Source organism: Lithobates pipiens, unplaced genomic scaffold, assembly GCF_037356315.1.
Source record: "Lithobates pipiens isolate NorthernLeopardFrog02 unplaced genomic scaffold, aLitPip1_a1.2 Scaffold_22, whole genome shotgun sequence".
In the NCBI taxonomy this organism is placed as follows: domain Eukaryota; kingdom Metazoa; phylum Chordata; class Amphibia; order Anura; family Ranidae; genus Lithobates; species Lithobates pipiens.
The window spans coordinates 231,250,443-231,278,321 of NW_027507784.1; the positions used below are offsets into that span (position 1 = coordinate 231,250,443).

A 27,879-nucleotide genomic window follows, 5' to 3' on the forward strand; every position below is an offset into this window, starting at 1 on the left:
CCTGGAGCGAACTGGACCGCCGTATCCAGCGGGAGGGGGTCCGATCGGACCCCCCACCCGCTGGAAGGCAATCACGTAGATGTACGTGATTATGCCTGCCTGTGCCATTGTGCTGACGTACAATGGCAATACGGCGGTCCTCAAGTGGTTAAACTCTGCCTCCCTTACTCCTGACCCCTAAGCTCCATCAGACATTCATACCCATTTTTTTTACTGATACCACCTATACAAATACTGAAAGCATTGGTTGATCCCACCCCCATGTACATGCACTGAAACCCCTGTACATTCATTACCATCCACGCTACCACCACTGATACAGTGATACCTGATGTACATTCACTATTACCCAATGCACATCCACTGATATTACTTGAATGTTTATGGACATCCACTGATACCCTTTTTACATCCTCTGATATTCCTTTGTACATCCACTTATATCTCTTGTACCTCTACTTATACCCCTCATACATCCATTGATACCCCTGTACATCCACTGATACCCCTTGAAACCCCTGTAATTCTACTGATACCCCTGTTACTGTTGCCCTGGGTGAAAGAATGTCTAGCTACACCACTGGCTTGGTGGATAAAGAACTTGATTGTCAGAGCCTATGCTCTAAAACTAACAACTCCTCCTACGCTGTTATGCATACACTCCACCAGATTTGTGGGAGAATTTTGGACTTTTAGGCATCAAGCCTCTGTTGCAGAAGTCATTAAGGCCACCACATGGTCTTCTGTTCACTCTTTTTCAAAGTTTTAATTGGTGCATGTTCAATCTTCTGCAGATGTGGTAGCAAGATTAATGCAGCAGCGTTCTGAAACTGGAGTTTTTACCTTTGTTGTTTGTGCCTGTTGCCACAGTTTAGTTGAGAAAAAATTCATTGCTGCAGTCAGTCAAAGTCTTCTCCCAGGATGTTTTAAAGGTGGGAGTGGCATCCTGGAATGAAGGAAAAAGCAGGGTCCTTAACCCAATGGGACTAATGTTTTCCTTTATATGCAGTTGTAAAAAATCAACAAGCCAATGTAGGTTGGATTTTTTCTTAAGCAATTTTTTTTCATTTTAGTGATGTATTGATTGAGTCCTAATTCATCACCCGACTGTGTGGGGCAAGAATTTTGGATCTCGTTCATATATCCTACCCAAGCTGTTCCCACAAAATCCATGATGTAGTAAAATTAGCTAGATAGGCTGACAACTAACCCGAATGGTATTTAATGTCAATCTAAAAAAAAAATATTCTATTTTTAATAAATAAATAAATAAAAGATGAAATATAAAAAATCACCAAGCACGATGTGGGTGCTTCCACCCTAATAATCTTTTAAGAAAAAATTGTGCAATTTGAAAGGTGTTAGTCGCAGGTTGCCACTGCGAACACACCGGTAGTAATGTGCCAACATCCCAATATTGATTACGGAAGGAAATTCTAGTAGTTTGTGGACTTTAATAGGCACATAAGTACTATATCTAAAAGGTAACAAAGATTGTTTTATTAATTTTCACAGAGTAGCAAAGATTAGACAGTTGCATGTGCAAAACAAAGAAACAAAAATATGAAGAATAGTACTAATATGGCCTACACAGAACTAAATCTGACATCCTCCAATAAGACTCATAGTTAACTATACGATACAAAGATACAGTACAGAACCAATGGTTTAAGCGGTGAGTATAGAAGGTTGGTTAAAGATATATCGAGTCTTGCCCCGGAGGTAATGTCAGGCGTGTAGGTCCAATTTTAGTTGATGTGGTGGCTCAAGATGTTCTGTGCTTCAATTAGCGCTTCTTCAGGAGCAATTCACTCTAAAAGAATATATATATATAAAAATATACATATTTTAACAAAACAAAACATAACATCCATTTTAATACAGAAATAATCATTTAGAAGTAAATAACAATAAAAGCTTAACAATTGCCCAACGCTTATAGAACCCCAAAATGGCCGCGGCGGTAGACGAGAGCGCAAAGAGAACCACCCCCAAAGTCCCGGAGGATAAAGAGCAAAGTGAGCGAATTGGAATCTCCATATACCAAGCCTGCATGCAAAACAGTGCAAAAGCACCAATAAGATTATCATGCATGCACTGCTTGTGTAGGCTTGAAAAAGGTATGTATGGATTAAGCATGGTAAGATATATATATATATAAATGCACTGCGTACAATAATTCATAAGTGATATTATTAGACCCTATCAGGGTTTTTTTTATAAATATAGTTGTTATGCATTAATTCATACATCTTAAGTACGCTAAAAATGTTCCATTAAAAGAACCTTACTGTGGGGTTGTAAGCAGCAAAGAAACACAAATGATTGTACACTTGCTGGTAAGCAAGTCATTAGCACTGAGTTAATTTCAAGAGGAAGTAGATCAGATGCATGTCTACACTGTCATGTAGCCCCTCTCAAAGGAATAAAGTTCAGCAGGGGTCCAATTACATCATAGTAGAATATAATTGGCAATCAAATCAGATAAGCCAAAAACAGTCTTCATATATATCGTATTCAAAAAAAGGGGGGAACAAGGGGGACATTGGGACTTTGAAGTATGTGGTAGCAAGAGAGTACAAGGTGAACTAATAGGAATTTTATTAATCATTGCAGTTGGATTTACAAGAGATAAATACAATAATAAACAAAGTAATAAACAATAAATGATAATGGTAATAGTGGTAATAATAGTACAACATGATAATAGCATGAATATCACAAAGTATCATAATAAAACTCCAAAGTTCACCGCAGCAGGATTGAATAAAAGCATATGTAGCATAATGCCTGCAGGACCAAGGTCTTTGTGCACCAATTAGGGTAATGTATAATAACATCAGAATCTAAATGTATTCAAAAGAAGCACGGCATATGATAGCTCTACGCACGTTTCGTGGCCTTTGTACCACTCATCAGGAGCAGAGCACGTGTTCAATCTATAATAAAGAGTAATATGATATTCAGAAGTAAGGTAAATGAAAAATAAAAATAATAATAAAAACGCATGAAAAAGGGTGGGGTAAACAAGTCACCCAAACCTAATACGTGCTTACTCACTTAGGTGAGTGCACTAGTGGTCTAGTAGGTGGGTGCCACAAGCCGTCCAATATACACCCCCAACCGGGAGCCGTGGTGGGTAACTCAATGGAGATAGCCGCAAAGGCAGCAACACAAGCAGGCATGGAGTCACCATGAAGCACTTTTATAGAGAGAGTGAAAGATTAGAACCATTAGAAGATTTGCAAGATGTGGAGAGAGTGAAGAATTAAGAAAGATAATTAGGGGAGCTGAATGTTAAGAAGAAAAGGAAAATATAAAAGTGAGGGGACCAAACATAGCTGTGAATATAGGGGTGGAATAATAAGTGAACCACCGTAAACATACACTAGGTGAAAGTAAAAAAAAACAAAACAATGAAGCCGGTAAATGGAAGTGCGATGGTGCCTATTAGCGATAGGAATGCAGTGAAGGAGTGAGAGATTAAATGAAAAGACTGCATGTGATCTGGTGTATAAAAAGCCTCGAGTAACCACATCCCCCGTAGAGCCGCCCCCATGAGTATCACCACAAGTCGTCCCACCACTGTCACGCCGCATGGCGGGGTGGGGGGGAGAAGGGCTTCCGTCAGCCGGATAGTATGTATCTCCCGTCTGGCGGCTCCGAACTACCCCCATAATGCCAGCAGTGTGTGAAACTTAACTGCAAGGACGTAGCAGCAATAAAATGACGCTGCACATCCTGCGTGAATTGCGTGACGTCGACGCACAGTGAGACGCATCCACCCATCAGGCGTCCAATGATGCAAAGGATGGGAGGAGACTAGCAGTGTGCGTCACGGCTCCCGGAAGTGGAGATGGAAGCCGGACGGCATAGCAGCACATCCACACAAGGCACCAGCAGAGCAGCAGACAAGACTGGCAGGTCCAAAATGGAATATATATTGCACATGATTTAAAACTATAAATATGGTAGTAAACAAAAAGAAAATGAATACAAAGGGTAAATAAGATAATTAAATATAAATGAAAGGGGCTGGCCAAGGTCAATAGTAGCAGAGAAATACTGATACTTAAGCTGATAGAGCATTACCACATACTTCCATCCCTGAATTCATGTGATGCATAATGGACATTAATTGGGACTTTTAACGAAGCTATGGCCTGGTACGATCATGCGTTTCCATCCCACAGGACTTTAACTGAAACCATGGCCTGGTAAGGTCATGCGTTTCTATCCCTATTGTATTCAAAAAAAGGGGGGAACAAGGGGGACATTGGGACTATACATGAAGTATGTGGTAGCAAGAGAGTACAAGGTGAACTAATAGGAATTTTATTAATCATTGCAGTTGGATTTGCAAGAAATAAATACAATAATAAACAAAGTAATAAACAATACATGATAATGGTAATCGTGGTAATAATAGTACAACATGATATAGAAGTGCCTCGTGGTGACTCCATGCCTGCTTGTGCTGTGGCCTTTGCGGCTATCTCCATTGAGTTACCCACCACGGCTCCCGGTTGGGGGTGTATATTGGACGGCTTGCGGCACCCACCTACTAGACCACTAGTGCACTCACTTGAGTAAGCATGTATTAGGTGTGGGTGACTTGTTTACCCCACCCTTTTTCATGCATTTTTATTATTATTTTTATTTTTCATTTACCTTACTTCTGAATATCATATTATTCTTTATTATAGATTGAACACGTGCTCTGCTCCTGATGAGTGGTACAAAGGCCACAAAACGTGCATAGAGCTATCATATGCCGTGCTTCTTTTGAATACATTCAGATTCTGACGTTACTATACATTACCCTAAATGGTGCACAAAGACCTTGGTCCTGCAGGTATTATGCTACATATGCTTTTATTCAATCCTGCTGCGGTGAACTTTGGAGTTTTATTATGATACTTTGTGATATTCATGTTATTATCATGTTGTACTATTATTACCACTATTACCATTATCATGTATTGTTTATTACTTTGTTTATTATTCTATTTATCTCTTGTAAATCCAACTGCAATGATTAATAAAATTCCTATTATGCCGCGTACACATGATCAAACAAGCGGGTGGAAAAGTCCGGCAAACTGAAGTCCGCCAGACAATCCCCCCGTGTGTAGCCTCCGGCATACTTTTTTGACCCGAAAGTACGGCAGACTTAGAAAGTAGTTTTGCACTCCAATCTCCAAAAGTCCGTTCATTTCAAAAGTACGGAGGACTGGCACACACACGGCCGGATTATCCGCCAAAATGCGAGTCCGGCGTACTTTCGAAATGAACTGACTATTCCCGCCCGGAGAAAAGTCCGCTCATTTCAAGCGGGTCTCCAGGTAGGCGGGGCCCGCGAAGGAGACGTCGCTGGCCCCGCCACCTGGTATGGACTTAAAGGGGAACCCCAACACCGAAAAAAAACGGCGTGGGGTCCCCCCCAAGTCCACAACAGACCCTTGTCCGAGCACGCTACCCGGCCGGCCAGGAAAGGAGGGGCAAGCGAGCGCCACCCCCCTCCCGAGCCGTACCAGGCCGCGTGCCCTCAACATGGGGGTGCCTTGAGGAAGGGGGGCGCGTGGCCCCCCCACCCCAAAGCACCTTGTCCCCATGTTGGTGAGGACAAGGGCCTCTTCCCGACAACCCTGGCCGTTGGTTGTCGGGGTCTGCGGGCGGGGGGCTTATCGGAATCCGGGAGCCCCATTTAATAAGGGGGCCCCCGGATACCGGCCCCTCACCCTATGTGAATGAGTATGGGGTACAATGTACCCCTACCCATTCACCTGTAAAATAAAGTAAAAAAAAAACACAACACACAAGATAAAATAATTTATTGCACAGCTCCGGGGGTCTTCCGTCTTCGGGGGTCTTCTCGCCGGACTCCTCCGCTATCTTCTTGTATCTCTTTTGCTAGCGGAGGAGCCCGGCATTCTTCTTCGTCGCCGCGGCCTCTTCTTCCGACTTCGGGGGTCTTGTCCCCCTCTACGGTCTTCTGTCGCCGCCGCTGCCGCCTTCCGTTCTTCTTCTCCTTCTCCTGGAGATGTTGACTCGACGCTCTCTCCGGCCGCAATGCCAGGGACGCGCTGCGCGGCGACTTATATAGGGACAAGGAGCGGGGTCATCGGTCGATGTCACATGGGTTGATGTCACATGATGTCGAGTCAACATCTCCAGGAGAAGGAGGATAAGAAGAAGAACGGAAGGCGGCGGTGGCAACAGAAGACCGGGCCACCACCTGTCAAAGAGCTATAAGAAGGCGCGGTGGCCCGGCAGAAGAACAGAAGAGGGGGACAAGACCCCCGAAGTCGGAAGAAGAGGCTGCGGCGACGAAGAAGAATGCCGGGCTCTTCCTCTAGCAAAAGAGCTAGCAGAAGATAGTGGAGGAGTCCGGCGAGAAGACCCCCGAAGACGGAAGACCTCCGGAGCTGTGCAATAAACTATTGTATCTTGTGTGTTGTGTTTTTTTTTGTACTTTATTTTACAGGTGAATGGGTAGGGGTACATTGTACCCCATACTCATTCACATAGGGTGGGGGTCGGTTATCCGGGGGCCCCCTTATTAAAGGGGCTCCCGGATTCCGATAAGCCCCCCGCCCCCAGACCCCGACAACCAACGGCCAGGGTTGTCGGGAAGAGGCCCTTGTCCTCATCAACATGGGGACAAGGTGCTTTGGGGTGGGGGGGCCGCACGGCCCCCCTTCCCCAAGGCACCCCCATGTTGAGGGCACGCGGCCTGGTACGGCTCAGGAGGGGGGGGGGGCGCTCGCTCGCCCCTCCTTTCCTGGCCGGCCGGGTAGCGTGCTCGGACAAGGGTCTGATGTGGATGTTTTTTTTCTGCGTTGGGGTTCCCCTTTAAGTTCATACCAGGCGGCGGGGCCAGCGACGTCTCCTTCGCGGGCCCCGCCTACCTGGAGACGCGCTCGAAATGAGCGGACTTTCCTCCGCGTGTGTGGGTGAGTCCGTTCATTTCAAAAGTAGGGCGGATAGTACGGCGGACTTAGTGCGCCGTATTAGTCCGCTGAAAAAGTGCCGTGTGTGGGCAAGTAGCCCGTTCGGAAAGTCCGACGGACAGTCTGGCGGGAAGTCCGCCAGACTAAGTCCGTCGGATAGACGGCTACGTGTGTACGGGGCATTAGTTCACCTTGTACTCTATTGCTACCACATACTTCATGTAAAGTCCCAATGTCCCCCTTGTTCCCCCCTTTTTTTAAATACAATAGGGATGGAAACGCATGACCTTACCAGGCCATGGTTTAATTTAAAGTCCCGTGGGATGGAAACACATGACCTTACCAGACCATAGCTTCGTTAAAAGTCCCAATTAATGTCCATTATGCATCACATTCATATATATCGTGTCGTGTTGCGTGGCTCTGTCTAGAGCGGCACGCCCACGATCGGAATCCCCTATTTAGGCGTCACTCACCAGTGGGAGGATGCCGTAGGTACAGTGGTGTTCAGCACGATTGAGGAATTGGTCGTTGTTTGTCTCTCTGCTCTCCCACAGGAGGCTAGTTAGCCAGACTCAGATGTGTTTAACTGCTTAAGCTCTCAAATTTTAAAATATGGTTCGTTTACTCATTTAATTGGGCTTGAACCACTTTATTATTTTTATATCTTTGGTGCTGACTATATACTGGCGGTTTACACATCTCTGGTCTGTCTTTGTTTTTTCTTTAGATTGTAATATATATGAAGACTGTTTTTGGCTTATCTGATTTGATTGCCAATTATATTCTACTATGATGTAATTGGACCCCTGCTGAACTTTATTCCTGTGAGAGGGGCTACATGTCAGTGTAGACGTGCGTCTGACCTACTTCCTCTTGAAAGTAATTCAGTGCTAGAGTCTTGCTTACCAGCAAGTGGACAATCATTTGTATTTTTTGCTGCATACAACCCTACGGTAAGGTTCTTTTAATGGAACATTTTTAGCGTACTTAAGATGTATGATTTAATGCATAACAACTATATTTATAAAAAAAACCCTGATAGGGTCTAATAATATCACTTATGAATTATTGTATGCAGTGCATTTATATATATCTTACCATGCTTAATCCATACATAACTTTTTTCAAGCCTACACAAGCAGTGCATGCATGATGATCTTATTGGTGCTTTTGCACTGTTTTGCATGCAGGCTTGGTATATGGAGATTCCAATTCCCTCACTTTGCTCTTTATCCTCCGGTACTTTGGGGTTGGTTCTCTCTGCGCTCCCGTCTACCGCTGCAGCCATTTTGGGATTCTTTAGGCATTGGGCAATTTTTAAGCTTTTATTGGTATTTACTTCTAAATGATTATTTCTGTATTAAAATGGATGTTATGTTTTGTTTTGTTAAAATATGTATATTTATATATATATATTCTTTTAGAGTGAATTTCTCCTGAAGAAGCGCTAATTGAAGCGCGGAACATGTCGAGCCACCACATCAACTAAAATTGGACCTACACGCCTGACATTACCTCCGGGGCATGATTCAATATATCTTTAACCCACCTTCTATACTCACCGCTTAAACCATTGGTTCTGTATTGTATCTTTGTATCGTATAGTTAGCTATGAGTCTTATTGGAGGATGTCAGATTTAGTTCTGTGTAGGCCATATTAGTACTATTTTTTATATTTTTGTTTCTTTGTTTTGCACATGCAACTGTCTAATCTTTGCTACTCTGTGAAAATTAATAAAACAATCTTTGTTACCTTTTAGATATAGTACTTATGTGCCTTTTAAAGTCCACAAACTACTAGAATTTCCTTCCGGCCACAGTTTAGTTGCCTATTTACTGCCCACCCTTGTATTTATTTTTTCATTTCTTGGGGACATCTCATGCTGTATGAATACGTTGCCTGTGTCCTGTACTGGTACGTTAAGATAAGAGGAATTTAGACTTACCTGTAAATATATATATCTTGAAGTAGTGATGGGCTGATTACCCATCGGTTTGGTTTGGTTCGCACAAGAACAAGCGAACAGGCAAAAAATTTGTGCAAACATGCAAACCCTATTAAAGTGCTAATTGTAAAGGCTTATATGCAAGTTATTGCCATAAAAAGTATATGGGGACCCGGGTACTGCCCAGGGGACATGCATCAATGCAAATGTTTTTTTCAAAACAGACGTTTTTTCAGGAGCAGTGATATTAATAATACTTAAAGTGAAACAATAAAAATTAAATATTCCTTTAAATATTGTGGCGGGCGGGGGTCCCATTAGTATGCCTGTAAAGTGGCACATCTGTGTGATGTGTTTCACAGTGCCACAGCAAAATGACATTTCTAAAGGAAAAAAATTAATTTAAACTTGCTCGCAGCTGTAATGTATTGCGGCTGTAATGTAGTGCCACCAAACCATACCACCAGGCCACATGCCCTCAACATGGAAAGGGTGCTTTCGAGTCTCCCCAAAGCATCTTGTCCCTATGTTGATGGGGACAAGGGTCTCATCCCCACAACCCTGGCCTGGTAGTTGTTGGGATCTGTGGGTGGGGGCTTATCGGAATCTGGAAGTCCCCTTTAACAAGGGAGCCCCCAGATTCCCCCCCCATGTGAATGGGTATGTACCCCTACCCCTTCACCCAAAAAAAGTGTCAAAAAGTAATAACCACAAAGGACAGTTTTTGATTATCCCTTTATTTATTATCCCTGGGCGGGCATCATATGACCCCCTGGGCTTCCCGGCCATTTAGGGGGTGCACACATGCTGCTGCGCCACTTGCGCAATGTCCGCTGGGCACCCGTGATTGCCGGTAACAGAGCGGGGATGTGGATCTGTGTGTGTAAACATCCATGATGTTTGACTGTTATGGACACTTGTTTTTACTTTTACATTTTTGAAATAAATCATGATATACTTCACTATGGGAGTCCTCTTCTTCCTGTCATTTCTCCACTGATGATTGGATGTCTGTCGGACTGGTGTTGAGATCGGGAGCATCCTCCTATTGGCATAATCTTTTCAGCGTTTTTGACTACCTTTGATTTGGAATAAATTGTTGTTGCCTTTGACTCGCACTCCCCTGGTGCCCTTTTTTGCTGTTTTTATTTGTTACTCTGATTGCGTGCTATAAAACTGAGGACTCATGGAGTGGGGTAGGGTTATAGGGGAGAGTGTGTCCTCAGAAGCCTGCCACTGTAAAATCGCCTGAAAGTACAAAGCTATAACCCATGGTGTGTGAATAAGTTACCTCTGCCTTGTACTGTACTTCAAGATATGGAGTTTACAGATAAGTCAAAATAAAAAAAAATTCTGTACTTGCAAGTATAGAACGTGGAAAATGTGCATGTATTGCAGAAATGTACAAAACAAAATGTTTTTTTTTGCCTTGACATATGCTTTATGGAAACATATCCTTCAGAAAATACATTTTTACTATGTTCTGATTCGTTGTTTTCAACTTGTTTTCCTAGGCTTAAACTCTATTCTTTTTGCTATCAACATTGACAATGCAGACTTAAATGGACCAGCCAAGACAGCTTCCACGGTGTCTCATCTTCTAAAAGAGTCCACTCAGAATGTCACCTCCTTGCTTAAGGAATCCACACAAGGTGTCAGTAGTCTCCTTCGAGATATCACTTCATCCTCTGCTGTCTCTATCCTGATCAAGCCAGAGCAGGAATCTGACCCCCTTCCTGTACTTTCAAAAAGTCTTACTACTGGTATGTCGAATTTTATACAGAGAGAAATTGTTTGACATTTTGATGAACAATAGCAGGGTAGCCACTTAAGTTAGATTTCATTATATGTAGCATGCAAGGAGGAGTTTGGGGTAGATAAAAAAAAAAAAACATACCTCATTGATCTGATGCTGCAGCTGTCCTATGCCAGCTCTAAGCCTAAGAACTGACCGATTACATGGCCTCTGTTCACTCAGTTCTTGTTCAGCTCTTGACTGTCAGCCACTGCTCTGTGCTTTTCCCTTCTAACTCTCACTGGAGTGCCCGGCGGGAGAGGGAGCAGCTGGCTTTAGCTCTCAGCCACATTCTGAGAGCCAGAGCCAGCTGTCAATTGGGCATCTGGGCAGATCCTGGTGATATAGTTGGGATCTTTCCAGATCCTGAACCGACTCTGAGATATCGGCCAACAGCTGGCTGTCAGCTGATTTTGGGTCACAGGAGTGCAAAAGTAAGTGCATTCCTGTGATCCAGAAGAGAAGTATGAGTATGAGTGTATTTTGGAAATTAAAAAAGACTTGCCTCTTTTTCATTTTTCCTAGTGATTGGTCTTTTTGCAGGAAACCCCCTGCCTCCATTTCCCTAAACTATCAGAGGAGATATAAGATCTTCTGTCTGTATGATCAGCTTTACATGTTATATCCATTATTATAAGTTTTATATCTATCTAAAGAGCCTCTTTGAAGCAATATGGTTAGGTAAATAAAAATGACTAATGCCGCGTACACACAATCGGAATTCCAGACAGAAAAAGACCAATGAGAGCTTTTCATCGGAAAATGCGACCGTGTGTATGCTCCATCGGCATTTAGCTGTCCGAATTTCCGCCAGCCAAAAATTTATAGCATGTTCTCAATTTTCCTGACGGAAAAACTTTCTATCGGTAATTCTGATCGTGTGTATGCAATTCCGACCTGCCAAAAATCATGCATGCTCAGATTCAACTACAAGACAGAAACTATTGGCTACTGACTATTGAACTTCCCTTTTCTAGTCACGTCGTATGTGTTGTACGTCATGCATTATAAATGATCGGAATTTGATGTGACCGTGTGTAGGCAAGACAGCTTGAGCCGAATTCCATCAGAATTCCTACGGGAAAACCATCAGAGCTTTTTTCCATGAGAATTTTGATCGTGTGTACGTGGCATAACAGCGTGTCAGAATACAAGCTGCTTGTGAGAAAGATTTATTATATACCCAAAAATATTTTTTAACAGTTGGGAACATTTGTATAGCAAGACTCTTAAGAAATATTAAATGCAAAACTAAACTTTTTCTTCTTTTTTTTGAATAGCATACGCACACAAGAATAAAGTACTTAAAGTGGGGTACCCCCTAAAAAAAATTAAATAAAAGTCAGCAGCTACAAATACTGCAGCTGCTGGCTTTTAATAATCGGACCTGCCCCAGGGTCCAGCGATGCGGGGGAACGAAGCCCCCCCTCGTTCCCCGCTCCGCTCGCGGTGCCGTCATGCGTACTGTGGGCACCCGGCTGTGGCTTCACAGCCAGGCACCCACTGCGCATGCGCGAGGAGCGCAGGGTGCCGTGATATGCCGTACAGTCACCTGGGACACGTGACAGGCCTCAGGTGAATGTGCGGCACGAGGGGAAGTGATGTCACCAGCCCGGGCAATGAAGAAGGCAGACTACGAGGGACCCCCTAGCAACAGGTATTTAGAGGTGAGTTTAATTATTTTTTTTTTTTTTTGCCAATTATTTTATTTATTTATTTTTTACGAATTTTAAGCAGCTTTTAATTTTTTGGTGGCAACACCACTTTAAACATTTGCATATAAACCTATATGTTATAGGCATTGAATGGTGACAGTTTGTAAACATGGCCTGCTGCAAGCTGCCACTCATGACTAATATAGTAGAGACTCTTGGAAAAACATCCAGCCCAGTTCACTGCTGTAGAACACTACAGGCTTCTCATACAGTACATGACTTTAAAGCTGAACTCTAGCATAAACAAATGGCATTTTCACAAATGCCAGTGGTTTAGTGAAAAAAATTTGAGAATTTGATCTACTGATACACAAGGAGGATTTCAACATTGTGGGAGTAGCAGAAACCTGGTTTGACAGCTCAGATGACTGGCTTGCAGCTGTCAAAGGGTACTCACTGTATTGGAGGGAGAGGGTAGGTAGAGGAGGGGGAGGGGTGTGCATGTACATCAAGAGTGATTTGATAACTACGAGGGATGACATTACTACTGAGGTAAAGGAGGAGGTGGAATCCTTGTGGCTGGAGCTTCAAGGAGAAAAAACAAACAACAAATGAATAGTGGGTACATGCCACAGGCACCCTAACCTGAAGGATGAAGAGGAGACCAATCTCTTTTCACAGTTAGAAATGGTGGCGAGGCAGGAAAATTTTATTATGGGGGATTTCAATTATCCAATATAGCTTTGCTTGAACTACTAATTACAAACAGCACAGAGGTCCACACGCCGGTGAGTGTCTGGGGAGCCCGGGGGCCTGTGTAACAACTTAGGCTGCTGCTACGACTGTTGCCACCCTCCCTACAGCTGAGCCCGGGGGGGGGGGGGGGCCCTGTGAAGAGCCCTAGACCTTGCCCGGATTGTGGCCTATGTGGACGGGGGTGATTATTGCTCTAATCCGAGGCTGCGGCCTACCTGCTGCACTGGGTGGCCATCTTGCTACACCCACAGCTCCACTCAGCCCCCTGGTACAACACTGCTGTTCCAATCTGCTACTAATTCCTGGGCACTTTTCCTTGGCACATTACAGCCTTCTATTTCATCAGGACTCTCTGTCCTGGGAATTGCTGTGGTTGACATCCATTGGGCTTTGTCCCTCAGAAGCGCCCTATGCCCCCTTATACCTTCGCATAGCTGCTTGTCTAAGAAACATACTCATATCGCTGAACAGATGTGAGTAAGACAATCTCCGCTCAGCGTTCAGCTATACAGCTCTAATTATGCCAGCAAAAATACCTAAACAAGAGACCCGGGAAGGGTAAAGTGTCCTCTCTTGCCATCATAGGTCCCATACAACAATACTTAGCTGCTGGTAGATCAGACTCTGGATCACGCGGTGGGCAAGTCAGGACCCCTAAGAGCAGTGCCTCTACTTCCTCACTTGCAGCATCTGCCCGGGAGAGTTCGCCCGCATCGTCCTGCTGTTCAGATCTCATGGAGGACCCTGGCTCCCCTGTAGGCTCAGTCATGTCAACCTTGGTGAGCAGGCTCAAAAAAGAACTAGATGGAATGTTCCATGGCCTTGAAAAATCCATAAAGAAAGAGATCACTGGAGTTAGGGCAGACATGGCGCATATCCTAGACAGGGTGGAAGAAACGGAGCTCAGATAGGACTCACAGGCTACAGCCATAAGAGAACTTCAGGAGACTGTCACGCAGTTGGCTTTTGCACAAAGGGCCTCCTCTTATAAACTCGAAGACCTCGAGAACAGAAACTGTAGGAACTACTTACGGGTGAGGGGCCTACCGGAGGCTACTGAAGATAATGATCTTGAACCGTTGCCTGCGGCATCTTTAACACTATCTTGGGCAACCCAGTTACCAATCCACTGAAATTCGACCGAGTGCATCGGGTGCTTCGCCCCCGCAACTTTTCTTCAGATCAGCCTACACTATTTTACAGATAAAAACGCCATCATGGTCAAAATGTAGAGCACCCCTTCCATAGACTTTGATGGTGCCGTCATCAGCCTTTTTTTTCGGATCTGGCCAAAGATACTCTGAATCGTCGTAGAGCCCTTAAACCCCTTCTGGAGCACCTCCGCACCGATGGGATCACATACAGGTGGGGCTTTCCAGCCTGCCTTATCGCCACAAAAAATGGCCGCTTCCATACTCTATGGTACCCCGAGGACTTACAGTTGTTTCTAAAGGAGCTTAACCTACCTCAAATTGACCTCCCGGGTTGGCAGGACCAAGTAAGACGATCTCCGCTCAGCGTTCAGCTATATAGCTCTAATTATGCCAACAAAAACACCTAAATCTCGCTCCACGACTAACAAGAGACCCGGGAAGGGTACAGTGTCCTCTCTTTCCGTCACAGATCCCATACAACAATACTTAGCTGCTGGCAGTTCGGACTCTGGATCACGCGGCGGCCAAGTCAGGACCCCCAATCGCAGTGCCTCTCCTTCCTCACCTGCAGCATCTGCCCGGAAAAGTTTTCCCGCATCGCCCTGCTGTTCAGATCTCATAGATCTCAACCTTGGTGAGCGGGCTCAAAAAAGAACTAGCTGGAATGTTTCATGGCCTTCAAAAATCCATAAAGAAAGAGATCACCGGAGTTAGGGCTGACATGGCGCATATCCTAGACAGGGTGGAAGAAACGGAGCTCTGACAGGACCCACAGGCTACAGCCATAAGAGAACTTCAGAAGACTGTCACGCAATTGGCTTTTGCACAAAGGGCCTCCTCTTATAAACCCGGAGACCTCAAGAACAGAAACCACAGGAACAAATTACAGGTGAGGGGCCTACCGGAGATAATGATCTTGAACCGTTGATCCGCGGCATCTTTAACACTATCTTGGGCAACCCAGTTACCGAACCGCTGAAATTTGACGAGTGCATCGGGCGCTTCGCCCCCGCAACTTTTCTTCAGATCAGCCTAGGGACGTTACCTGCCGCCTACACTATTTTACAGATAAAAACGCCATCATGGTCAAAATGCGGAGCACCCCTTCCATAGACTTTGATGGTGCCATCATCAGCATTTTTCCGGATCTGGCCAATGATATTCTGGATCATCAAAGAGCCCTTAAACACCTTCTGGAGCACCTCCGCACCGATGGGATCACATACAGGTGGGGCTTTCCGGCATGCCTTATCGCCACAAAAAATGGCCGCTCCCACACTCTACAGTACCCCAAGGACTTACAGTTGTTTCTAAAGGAGCTTAACCTACCTCAAATTGACCTCTCGGGTTGGCAGGACAAAGTACCGAGATTCTCACCTGCACCAGAACCACAATGGCGTAGAAGAGGCGCACTTCAAATCCAGGATCCACGCAAAAGAATGCCTAAGAAGGGTTTCCTGCTGTTCTTTTTTTCTTTTTTTTTTTCTTTTTTTTTCTCTTCTCTCGTGTTTTTCTACAGGTGTTCAGAGCCACAGATTGGCACAGGGTGTTTCCCACTCAGGTGGCTGTCGGTATAACCCCCGATTGTACTCTGCCTTTCAGTGACTGACCAACCTGTGAAAGCCCCCTGTCTATGGGCCCTTTTTAGTTCGGCCGACCGAGCCTGGGAGTTACATTGTCCTGTTTACCGGGACTTATTTGTTACGGTCATGTTGATCTTTAGTATTGCTTTGTTTTTATAGAGCTTATTTGTCATATTTGTGTATTTACTTTTCCTATGCTGAACGCTGATGAAGCATATTGCTCCCATGTACCTTTCGCAGGGTACCCCCTACCCCCCCCCCCCCTCCCTTTTGGGGTTGGCGAGAGCGGTTGGCTATTGTGTAGTAAGTCCTAATCTCCTGTTGATGATTGGGACCGCCATCGGCTCTCTCCCTCCCCACGGGGATCACCACAGATTTCTGCGTGACGTAATACAGTTCCCCATGAGTATTTTAACTGATGTGTCTGTTCTCTCCATTCACTCATCTTTACTGTTTTCTCTCCCTCTATCTTTCTCTGCCCGCTCCTATTCCCACCCTCCTCTCCCCGGATGGCTTGCAGGGCTATATGAGCCAAGAGGCTGTGCTCTGCTGATGGAATGGCCACGCTAACAATTTCTACGTATAATGTTAGGGGGCTGCCGCTAAAAGGCATCAAGTTTTCAGGGAATTAAAAAAAATCTGCTTGTTCTATTGCTTTCCTCCAGGAAACACACTTGACCCAGATTGGTCAGATTGGCATCCCCACAATTCCCCCAATGGTTCTATAGTTTGTCTGACAATAACAAAGCCAAAGGCGTGGCCATTGGCTTCAGCAGCAGCGTACCTTTTCACCTTGAAACTATGTTAGCGGATGATCATGGTAGCTTCTTATTTTTAAGGGGGTTCTTGGGCAACACCAAGTGTACGCCAGCCAATGTTTACTGTCCGAACCACAACCAAACTGCCTTTCTCGCCCAAACTCTTTTGAAATTGTCAGCAAAGGTATAACTATTCTTGCAAGAGACATTAATATGCCTTTAGACCCCATTTTAGACACTTCACAAGGTCACTCTAGTATTTCATTTAAGCGATTGTCTTATGTTAAACGAAGACTTATGGCACTCCAACTGGTGGATGTCTGGCGGATACTCCATCCTAAAGACAAAGACTTCTCCCACTTCTCTAAGGCCGCGTACACACGCGGGGACTGTTCGCTGAAACTGTCCGCTGAAACCAAGTTTCAGCGGACAGTCCGCTCGTGTGTGGGCTTTCAGCGGACAGTTTCAGCGAACAGTCCGCTGAACAAGGTTTTTCGGAAATTCCGAAAAACTGTCCGCTGAAACCTTGTTTCAGCGGACAGTCCCCGCGTGTGTAGACTTGTTCGTCAAACAAAGTTGCGCGCATGCTCAGAAAGGATTTTCACGCCGAAAGTTATAATGCAGTGTATAGGACGTCGTATTTTTCGTCCCGTCGTACGTGCCGTTCACGTCATCGCGCACGGTTTCAGCAAACTGTTCGTCCGTCGTGTGTGGCCATGTCCGTCCATGCTAATTTTGAGCGGACTGTTTGCCGAAACTGTTTGACGGACAAAGTTGGGCGAACAGTCCCCGCGTGTGTACGCGGCCTAAGACTCACCAATCCTACTCACATATAGACAATATTTTCTTAGACCACCACCACCTTCCGCTCCTGAGGTCCACAAGCATTGGTTCCACCACCATATCGGATCATGCACCTGTGTCGATGACCATGACTATGCCCACCTTAGCTCAATGCTCCTATAATTGGAAATTGCTCCTTTCTAACCAAGCAGAGGTCTCCGTGTTGTCCTCTCACTTAAACCAATACTTCCAGGATAACAAACCTCCGGTGTCTTCCTCTGTAATTGTGTGGGATGCGCATAAGGCCACCATGAGAGGCCGCCTTATTGAATTGGGAGCTAGAAAAAAGAGGGAGCCAAATTGCACAGGTGCTGCATCAGATAGCGGATCTTAACCAGCAACACAAACTCACATTACACTCAACTCACCTTAAGGCCCTTACGCCGAAACGGGAAGAATTGAAAAACCCCCTTGACTTAGACACCAAAGGGAAATTCCACCGCTATGCACAGAAAATGTACGAGTGGGAGAATAATTGGCAGACTATTGGCGAGATCCCTTAAAGCAAGACAAACTGCCTCCTTTATTCTGAAGATTAAACTTCCCAATGGTGATATGTTGCACGCAACCCCACACATTGCGAAGGTGTTTAGGAATTACTATGCTGATCTATACAATGTGACAAACGAGGCATCTTCTCTGTCCCCTCAGGAGAGGCATAATCGCATATCCTCCTACCTAAGGGAAGCCAAGCTGCCTAAACTTTCCACCTCGGTTCTTAAAGACCTGGAAGTGGACTTTTCCGTGGAGGAGTTCCAGACGGCCCTGAAGTCTTCCCCCATAGAGAAGGCTCCCGGCCCCAACGGTTTTTCTATTTTTTACTACAAGACGTTTAGCGACCTTCTTCTCCCCCATCTCACACCATATGCCAACTCGATTACACAAACCTCAGGCTTATGCCCTGAATCTCTCTCAGCACACATTACCGTTATCCCTAAGCCAGGAAAGGACCCCACCCAATGCGGCAGCTATAGGCCAATATCCCTGCTGAATGTGGATGTTAAATTATACTCCAAAGTAATAGCTAACCGTCTACTCCCCCTTATACCCAGATGGATTTCAAAAGTTCAAATGGGTTTCATACCCAGTAGAGAAGCCAAAGATAATTCCCTCCAAGCAATATACCTGATGCAACTCGTCAGTAGACATTCCCAGCACACCCTACTTATTTCTACTGATGCCAAAACGGCATTTGATAGGTTGGACTGGGAATACCTCAGAGCGACCCTGCGGCACTTTGGCTTGGGCCCAAGAATGTTCCATTGCATCTCCTCCCTGTACTCCAACCCCATGGCACAAATTCGCATTAACGGCACGTTAAGCGACTCATTCACACTCTTTAATGGGAATGGCACAGGCAGGCATATTGGCGTAAAGGTATGTCCATTTTTAAATGCTGCCCTGCCATCGTGAGCGCGCCGCCTGTGGTGCTCTCGCATGCCGGTCGGGACCCCTGTGAGTCTGGTCACGGGTCCCGCGGACTCGATCGCCACGGTGATACCCACGATTGTCCCACAGGGCGGCTGAACGGGGACATGCCATGGTAAACCGCATCACCTGGTTCTGCCTAGCAACAAGTGATGCTGATCTCTGATCCATGTGATTGGAGCAGAGATCAGTGTTCACTAACACAAAGCCCAGCCTCCCACAGTTAGTAACATGTCCCTAGGAGCACTTAACCCCTACACTGCCACCCCCCTGGTTAACCCCTTCACTGCCAGTGTAATTTACACAGGAATCAATGCATTTGTATAGCATTGATTGCTGTATAAATGACAATGGTCCCATGTGTCAAAAATGTCCGATGTGTCTGCCAGAATGTTGCAGTCACAATAAAAATCGCTGATCGCCGCCATTACTAGTAAAAAAAATATATATATTAATAAAAATGCCATAAAAATATCCCCTATAACTTTTGCGCAAACCAATCAATAATCGCTTATTGCAAATTTTTTTACCAAAAATATGTAGAAGAATATGTATCGGCCTAAACTGAGGGGAAAAAAAATGTTTTTTTATATATTTTTGGGGGATATTTATTATAACAAATAGTAAAAAATCATGCTTTTTTTCAAAATTGTCGTTCTATTTTTGTTTATAGCGCAAAAAATAAAAACCGCAGGGGTGATAAAATACCACCAAAAGAAAGCTCTATTTGTGGGGAAAAAAGGACGTCAATTTTTGGGAGCCACATCGCATGACCGTGCAATTGTCAGTTAAAACGACGTAGTGGTCTGGTCTTAAGCCAGCAAAATGGTCCGGTCTGAAAGTGGTTAAACGAAACTCTGCTATACATGGTATTCAAGTAGGCTCTATAACTCAAAAATATGCGGCATATGCTGATGATATTTAGTTTTTCGTACAACAGCCTCGTATATCACTACCTAGCCTTATGTCTGCTTTCTCCACCTTCCAATTATTCTCCAACTTCAAAATTAACCTTACCAAGTTAGAGATCTTAAACATCAACCTCCCTAGACGAGAAGAGGAATTACTACGTCCCCTCTTCCCTTTTAGATGGGTTCAATGTACCATGAAGTACTTAAGTATATACCTTTCGTCTAATATTCACTCACTTTTTAAGCACAATTATATCCCTTTATTGAATAAAGTGAGAGAGGAATTAAGGAATTGGAATAGCTTGGCACATTCCTGGCTAGGCAGAGTAAATGTTGTTAAAATGAACATATTACCTCGAGTGCTTTTTCTTTTTCAAATGACTACTGGGTGTGCCCATAGGATTCTTTACTACACTGCAGACCATGATCTCCCGCTATATCTGGAGGAACAGTCACCCAAGAGTCACAAGGGACATTTTGTACCACTCCAGGGTCTCGGGGGGACTGGCCCTCCCGAACTTTAGAGCTTATTATCACGCTGTAGTACTGTCGAGAATGGCAGATTGGAAATATGCTGTCCGCTCCAAATTGTGGGTTGACCTGGAACATTTCCTGAGCAGCACTGATCTCTCAGTGGGACCTCGGCCACACAACATCTTCACTCACCACTTCTACCTTGGATGCTTTACACAGGAAATTCTGTTGGTCATATGACTCTCCTTCATTACCGCTTCTTAACCATAACTATTTTTTACCCGGCTTGCTTGACCCAGGCTTTAAGACATGGTTCCCGGATCGACCCTTACTGCTACACCATGTCCTCCGAGCTAAGGCTATTAAGCCCTTGTCTAAGATTATTGGCTCCAGATCAGCTACATTGCTGGATAATTGGAGGTTCACACAGCTTCAGTGCTTTGTTAGAACCCTCCCCCAGCCTCTAAGGGCTAGAAGACCTAAATGCTATTGAGGAGGTGTTCCATGCGGAAGATCCGCCCTTACACTGCATTTTGATTTTTTACAAAGCTCTTATTCCCTCCTCAGAAACGCACACCCGGCTTTTCTAACCAAATGGGAAGCGGATCTAAACTCCCCAATCACAAAACATCGTAAGGATAAAATCCTGGTGGAAGTGAATTATAAACTGCTCACCAGATGGCACTACACCCCGTCAAAGTTGCACCAGATGTTCTCTGACAATTCCCCGTCTTGTTGGAGGAATTGTAGTCTTAAAGCGACGCATGCACATATCTGATGGTCGTGCCCCAATATCCAACCATTTTGGACCACCATTACCCAACTTATACACCAGATCACAGACACCAGCCTTCCCAACGATCCTTGGACCATTCTTTTCCACACCACAGCATCGGTTGGCACATATAAACGCTTGATTATTCCTCACTTGCTGAACACAGCAAAGGCATTGATACCCGCTCGTTGGGGACAACCTAGACTTCCAACAATCAAAAGCTGGCTACAAAAGTTAGCAGGAGTGCATCTCATGGCGGACGTTTCCCACCACAACAGGATTACTGCTCAAAGACATCATATAACTTGGATCCCGTGGCTGGAATTTAAAACCACCTCCTATTACAAAGAACTCTTAACACAAGATCCTGATGTTGCTACCACCCCCCTGAATTTGCAATAACAACATCTCTTGTACAAGAACCATTCCATCTGAGCTATAAGCTTGTTGTTTAGTCGTACGGGTTCAAATATACAATGTATTTCTTTCCCAGGTGTTGTCACGCAAGCCTCTGTTCCCCTCCCCTCTCTCTTAAACCCCCTTCTTTGTTTCACCCCTCCTCCCCCTTCCTCTTTCCCTCTACTTTACTGCCTAACCATTTCTCTCTTTTATAGACAAGCTACACTTGCTTTTTCTACCCTTATTAGATGCACAGAAGTATGATCTCACTTTTCCAAATGTTAGCTATAATGGAGCACATACTGTAGTATCTATAAGATGCAGTTGGACGTAACGCAGGCCCTTAGAGGCCATTAAATGTTCAAGTAACCAGTACCATTCTGTATGTACCACCGATTTATTTTCTGTTCATTGTTTGTTGTTTGTCTCTACTGTCTCAATAAACACTTATTACCCTCTTTCTAACATAAATGGCTGTCTGGCCCATGGGGTGGGGAATGGCCTACCCATTAGCCCTTGTACACACGGTCGGACCGTGTTGTCGGATAATCCGACTGTGTGGGGTCTCCATCAGACTGTTTCAACTGTTTCCAACTTGTCTATAAATTTTCCCGACAACATGCTCCGATCGGACATATGTGTAGCCTACTCCAACGGACAAAGTGCCACACATGTTCACAATCAAATTCGGACACGGAAGCGCTCGCTCAGGTAAAACTACTGCTCGTAATCGATATAGCACATTCGTCACGCTGCAATGTTAAAAATGCTTTCATGCAGCGCATTCTCTTGTTCTTTACAATGCTGCAAGAATGAACTTGTTTTGATGCTCATATTCACAAACTTCTCCCTAACGTATTTCTTTAGTCTTTTTACTAATTTCAGCAATACAATATTTAAAATCGTCACTGGGGATGAGCTGAACACCCCCCTGTTCGGTTCGCACCAGAACCTGCGAACAGACCTACATTTCGTGTGAACTTTAGAACCCTATTAAAGTATATGGGACTCGAACGTTCACAATCTAAAGTGCTCATTTTAAAGGGTAATATGCAAGTTACTGTCCTAAAAAGTGTTTGGGGACCTGGGTCCTGCCCCAGGGGACATGGATCAATGCAAAAAAAAGTTTTAAAAACTGCAGTTTTTTCAGGAGCAGTGATTTTAATAATGATTAAAGTGAAACAATAAAAGTGTAATATTCCTTTAAAATTCGTAGCTGGGGGGTATCTATAGTATGCCTGTGAAGGGGCGCATGTTTCTGGTGCTTAGAACTGTCCCTGCACAAAGTGTCATTTGTGCAGGAAAAAAAGTCTTTTAAAATCACTTGCGGCTATATTGTCGGGTCCCGTAATACAGAGAACACTCAATGAGTGTTCTCTGTATTAGCCGACAATTCATTTATTCATTGATAAAAAAATAAAAAAAAGGTGGGGGTTCCCCTAAATTCAATTACCAGGCCCTTCAGGTCTGACATGGATATTAAGGGGAACCCCGTGTCAAATTAAAAAAAAAAATTACGTGGGGGTCCCCCTAAATATCCATACCAGACCCTTCAGGTCTAATATGGATATTAAGGGGAACCCCGCATCAAATAAAAAAAAAAAAATGACGTGGGGTCCCCCTAAAAATCCATATCAGACCCTTTATCCAAGCACGCAACCTGGCAGGCCGCAGGAAAAGAGGGGGGGGACGAGAGAGCGGCCCCCTCCCTCCTGAACCGTACCAGGCCACATACCCTCAACATTGGGAGGATGCTTTGGGGGTCTGTGACCCCTCAAAGCACCTTGTCCCCATGTTGATGAGGACACGGGCCTCATCCTCACAACCCTGGCCGGTGGTTGTGAGGGTCTGCGGGCGGGGGGCTTATCAGAATCTGGAAGCCCCCTTTAACAAGGGGACCCCCAGATCCCGCCCCCCCCTGTTTGAAATGGTAAGGGGGTACAAAAGTACCCCTACCATTTCACAAAGAAAGTGTCAAAATGGTTAAATAAGACAAACACACTTTTGAAAAATTCCTTTATTAAAAATAAAAAAATAAAAAAAAGATTCCAGCGGTGCTAATCCACTCTTGCTATCCAGCGACGAATCTCCGGGGTCCAGCGGTGGATGATCATATCCAGCGACGGGGGATCTCTCAGTCCAGCGCTGTCCATACATCCGTCTTCTGTCTCCACTCCGGAGACACTGCGGGTATCCCAGCGCTGACGTTTCTTATATTAGGAGGGCGGGGCCACCCGTCACCTGACCCCGCCTCTCTGACGCTGGAGAGGGAAGCCAGGGGTTCCCCAGTGACGCGTGGGTGACCCCGCCCCCTCTGATGTAATGCAGGTTTCCGTTACATCAGAGGGGGCGGGGTCACCCACACTTCACTGGGGAACCCCTGGCTCCCTTCACCAGCGTCAGAGGGGTTGCGCTGGTCAGACCTGAAACTGAGGGAGCACGATCAGTACAGAAGGATCAAGCGTGTTCTTCAAAAAAGTAAGTAGTTGTCGTGTGTTCATATTATTATTATTGCTTTCATACTGCTCCATGTGCTTTGATGTTGTACAGTTTAAAATGGCCACTTTCAAGTTCATGGTTTCAATCGTTTGTAAGAAACATCGTACGTTAGCCCACTCCCAACACAATGTTTTCCCAAATGACACTTCACTACATTTCTTCACACTGCAGGTAAGTATTCCAGCTTTACAAAGTGTCCAAAATAATGTTCTCACCTTTGAACTCGGCCAAAAAACACAATTGGACCACACTTCCAAGCAATGTTTCATATTCCTATTTCTGCCCTCTGTGTGCTAAGTATTCCTTTTTTACATTCTCATAGGGGAGAGAAGACTCAGGAAGTCTCAGGACACCAGGGACCCCACACCTCCCAAAGAAGGCGAAATTCCAACACCAGAAGCAGAGGAGGAAGAGGAAGGAGAGATCATTGAAATTGGACAAATTGTCACCACAACAGGTGAGTGTCGGAGACCACAGCTTCCGGTAAGCTAATCAATATATGTCGTCATATTTATAATATGTGGTGTTTTTTGTGCTTTTTTTTTAGGTGATGTGGAAGAAGGATCACATTTTACCAGTGAAAGTGCCCAGATCCTGATTGGGGAGATAATGGGGTGCAATCGGGATTTAGAAAATATCCAACAAAACATCAATGATGTTCAACATAAAATGAAGAACATCATTAATGTTTTGGGGAGAGTATGAAACAGCCCAAACTAGCTAGGGTTTTAGTTTTGTATTTTTACTAAACAACTTTTGTATTTTTCCAAAAGCCAAAATTGGAAGATGCACACAGTGTGTCAACATGCCCTATCTCCCATCATGGGGGATCAATGTACGTGTTTTGTGGAAAGTGGCAGAGATGAAGGGGTTGCACCCCCAAAACATGTACCTTGATCCCCCATGATGGGAGATAGCACATGTTGACACACTCTGTGCATCTTCTAATTTTGGCTTTTCCAGGGGTCACACCCCATGTGATGAAGGCAATATCAGCCCAGTTTGTACATACTCATGTCTGATATTGTCTTCACTTTTCAAAGTTGAACTTTGTAAGTTCCTGTGTTCTGTATGTTACGCTTTGATACATGCCTGTTGACACAAAAACGCCAAGTTACAATAAAGTTACCTAAAAGAATGTTTTAGATACAGCCAATATGTTGGTTTGTTGTAAAACCCTTTTCTAAACGCACATGTGAATGTGCTTTGATTAAAAAGTTAAATTATCAACAATGTGTGGCTTCCTTTTTCAATGCGCAAAAGCAGTATTTGGAGTAAAAATTGTTGTTTTCGGTGACAATGGGTGTTATTTACTAAAGGCAACTCCACTTTGCACTCCAAGTGCAGTTTCAGTTGCACTTTTGCAGTGCACTTGTAGTGCATAGTGGATGTGCTTTTAGTAAATAACACCCAAAGTGATGTGTAAATTTTCACAATCACGCCATGTTCCTGACCCCACATATTTCTGCCATGGTGCTGAAAATGAGCAAGATTTTGTCAGTAATGCCCTACATACATTAGTAACAAAAACAAGGTGTGTGTGTAGTAGACCCACAACATAATAAGATTATCTGAAGAAGGGACTGTCCCCTCATCTTGCTCAGAACTTGGGTTGGCACTGTTGTAGAAAAAAGCCCAACAAAAAAAATCTAAAATACCTAGGAGACAGCTAAAACCAAGCCAAGCAGTAAATGAAAACAAAGATTATTGTAGTTTCAAAGAAAAATGTATTACAAAAATGCCTCTCAGACATTGTCTGGCATATCAATGGCCCCCCTACCCACAAAGTACTCTATGTATTGGGTTCGGACCTCGTGGGCGCTTTGGGGGGGCAAGCCAGGACAAGCAGCTTCAAGGGCTGTGAGATTCTCATTTTCAGGCAAGTCTGCATCTGGGCCAACTGAGACCACATAGTTAGCTGAATGTCTTTTCAAGAAATTGTGCAGAACACCGCAGGCAAGCACTATGTGATTGAGTTTATATTCAGCCATGTGGATTGGCGTTAAAAAAAGGCGAAACCGGCTGGCCAATATTCCAAAAGTGTTCTCCACGACTCTTCTGGATCTGGCCAGTCGGAAATGTAAGGTCCTCTGATCCGGAGTGTGGGTCCTCATCGGGAAAGGCCGCATCAGATGGTTTGCCAGGGCAAACGCCTCATTCGCGACGAAGGCGAACAAGAGTCCTTCCTGATTCTCCTCTGGGGGTGGCAAGCCCAGACTGCAACTCTGGAGACGCCAGTAGAATTCCGTCCGTGAAAACACTCCACCATCCGACATCCGGCCATTTTGCCCCACGTCCACATAAAGGAAGTCATACATCGCTGACACCCCCGCCAACATCACGATACTATTAAACCCCTTGTAATTATAATAGTACGACCCCGAGTTGGGGGTGGGATGATGTGGACATGTGTCCCATCAATTGCACCTCCACAATTGGGAAATTCCCAACGGCTAGCAAAGTGGGAGGCCACAGTCTGCCATTCCTGTGACGTTGAAGGAAACTATGGAGTGAAACAAGACAAAAAATTTTTAATTTTGCACATCAACATTGCAAGCAGATTAGACACAAACATTTTTGGCCAAGATCAGTATAACATTTTGGGAAATTAGTATTTAAAGCCTAAAGTATAAGGTCCCCTTATCGGAGTCATCACCCCCTCATCCCTCACCCACCCCCATCCCCCCCCATCTGATGGGCCCTTGCAAAAAATGAGGGGGGGTGTTTTGGACAGGTAACCCTCTCCACTTGATTGAAAGCTGAATGCCTAAATAATGTGTGATACTTTGGGCAGCCCCTCCTTACTTACACTATTGGCAGCCCACCGGACAGGTAAGAAGTGTCATAATACCAAAACTTAAAAAAATGTAAGCACATTTTGAGATTTTGCTATTACCTATCAAGATAATAATAGGAGAAAAAATAATATAGCATTTGAAAGTATTGAGGCAGGCCCTTGCACTACATGCTTTGGTGAATTTGTCCATAAATGTGACCATAAAAAAGGTAGATATAGTGTGCATTGGGTTTGGTAAAGTCAGCAGATAGAGGATTGCTATCAGCTGACCTAGCAGTTGGAGCGAGGGGGTTCCTAATGAGTTAGGCCAAATCCCAAAAAAAAAAAAAAAAATGTCACTCTGCATGAATTGAAGCACACACATAACATTTGTAGACATTTTAGGGGGTGTTTAGGGGAAAGCAATACTATGGAGCTGACAAAAGACATTGCTAAGTGACTAGACTATTATGGGCCCAGAAGAGCATGGTGGGGAAGTTAGTGAAGGCAAATATTCATGAAGGACAAAAAAGGAACTTGAAAAGCTTCCAGCATGCATGATGACAAAGGGGCAGAGCATATCAATTAGAGCATATTGCAATAATGGTAATTAGAGGAAAGAAATCCAATACATTAGCAGTCATTAAATACATAGAATGTGATGTTAAAGGAGAAAACTTACCTTCATATAGTCCTTCTGCAGGACCTGAATGATGGCAGAACAGGTCTCTGGAATAATGATCCCCAGAGCCTGGGGGGAGATGCCTGTGGAGAACTTCAGGTCCTGAAGGCTTCTCCCTGTCGCCAAGTAGCGCAACGTGGCGATGAGCCTTTGCTCCGGAGTGATGGCTTGCCGCATGCAGGTATCCTGCCTGGTGATATAGGGGACAGCAAAGTAGCAAAGTAGCAAAGCAGACAGTGAAAAACGGGGTCCGTCATCCGGAGATAATTCCTGAAATCATCAGGATTATTCTCCCAGATCTCACGGAGCAAAGTCATGTGCGAGAACTGGTCACGCTGGCGCAACCAATTCTTGGTCCACAAACGCCTCCTCTCCCTGTTCATGAACCGGGCTTGTGTGAAAGCTAAAAGCCCAACACCAAGCCCCTGCACAGCACAAATTCTATGACGAGTACGGTCGTCTGGTCAGAACGGACAACAGAAAGCACCG

The 27,879-nt window shown here is 44.7% G+C and overlaps 1 protein-coding gene across 6 annotated transcripts in view; it reads left to right on the forward strand.

Annotated features, from left to right (window-relative positions):
* Nucleotides 1–27,879, forward strand: part of SNX29 (sorting nexin 29) — a 1,823,105-nt gene that overhangs the window by 616,169 nt on the left and 1,179,057 nt on the right. For all 6 annotated transcript variants that reach the window (XM_077448905.1, XM_077448908.1, XM_077448906.1 and 3 more), the window contains one exon: nucleotides 10,417–10,665. In XM_077448905.1, coding sequence (XP_077305031.1) covers nucleotides 10,417–10,665 — 249 coding nt within the window. The remainder of the gene's footprint in view (nucleotides 1–10,416; nucleotides 10,666–27,879) is intronic.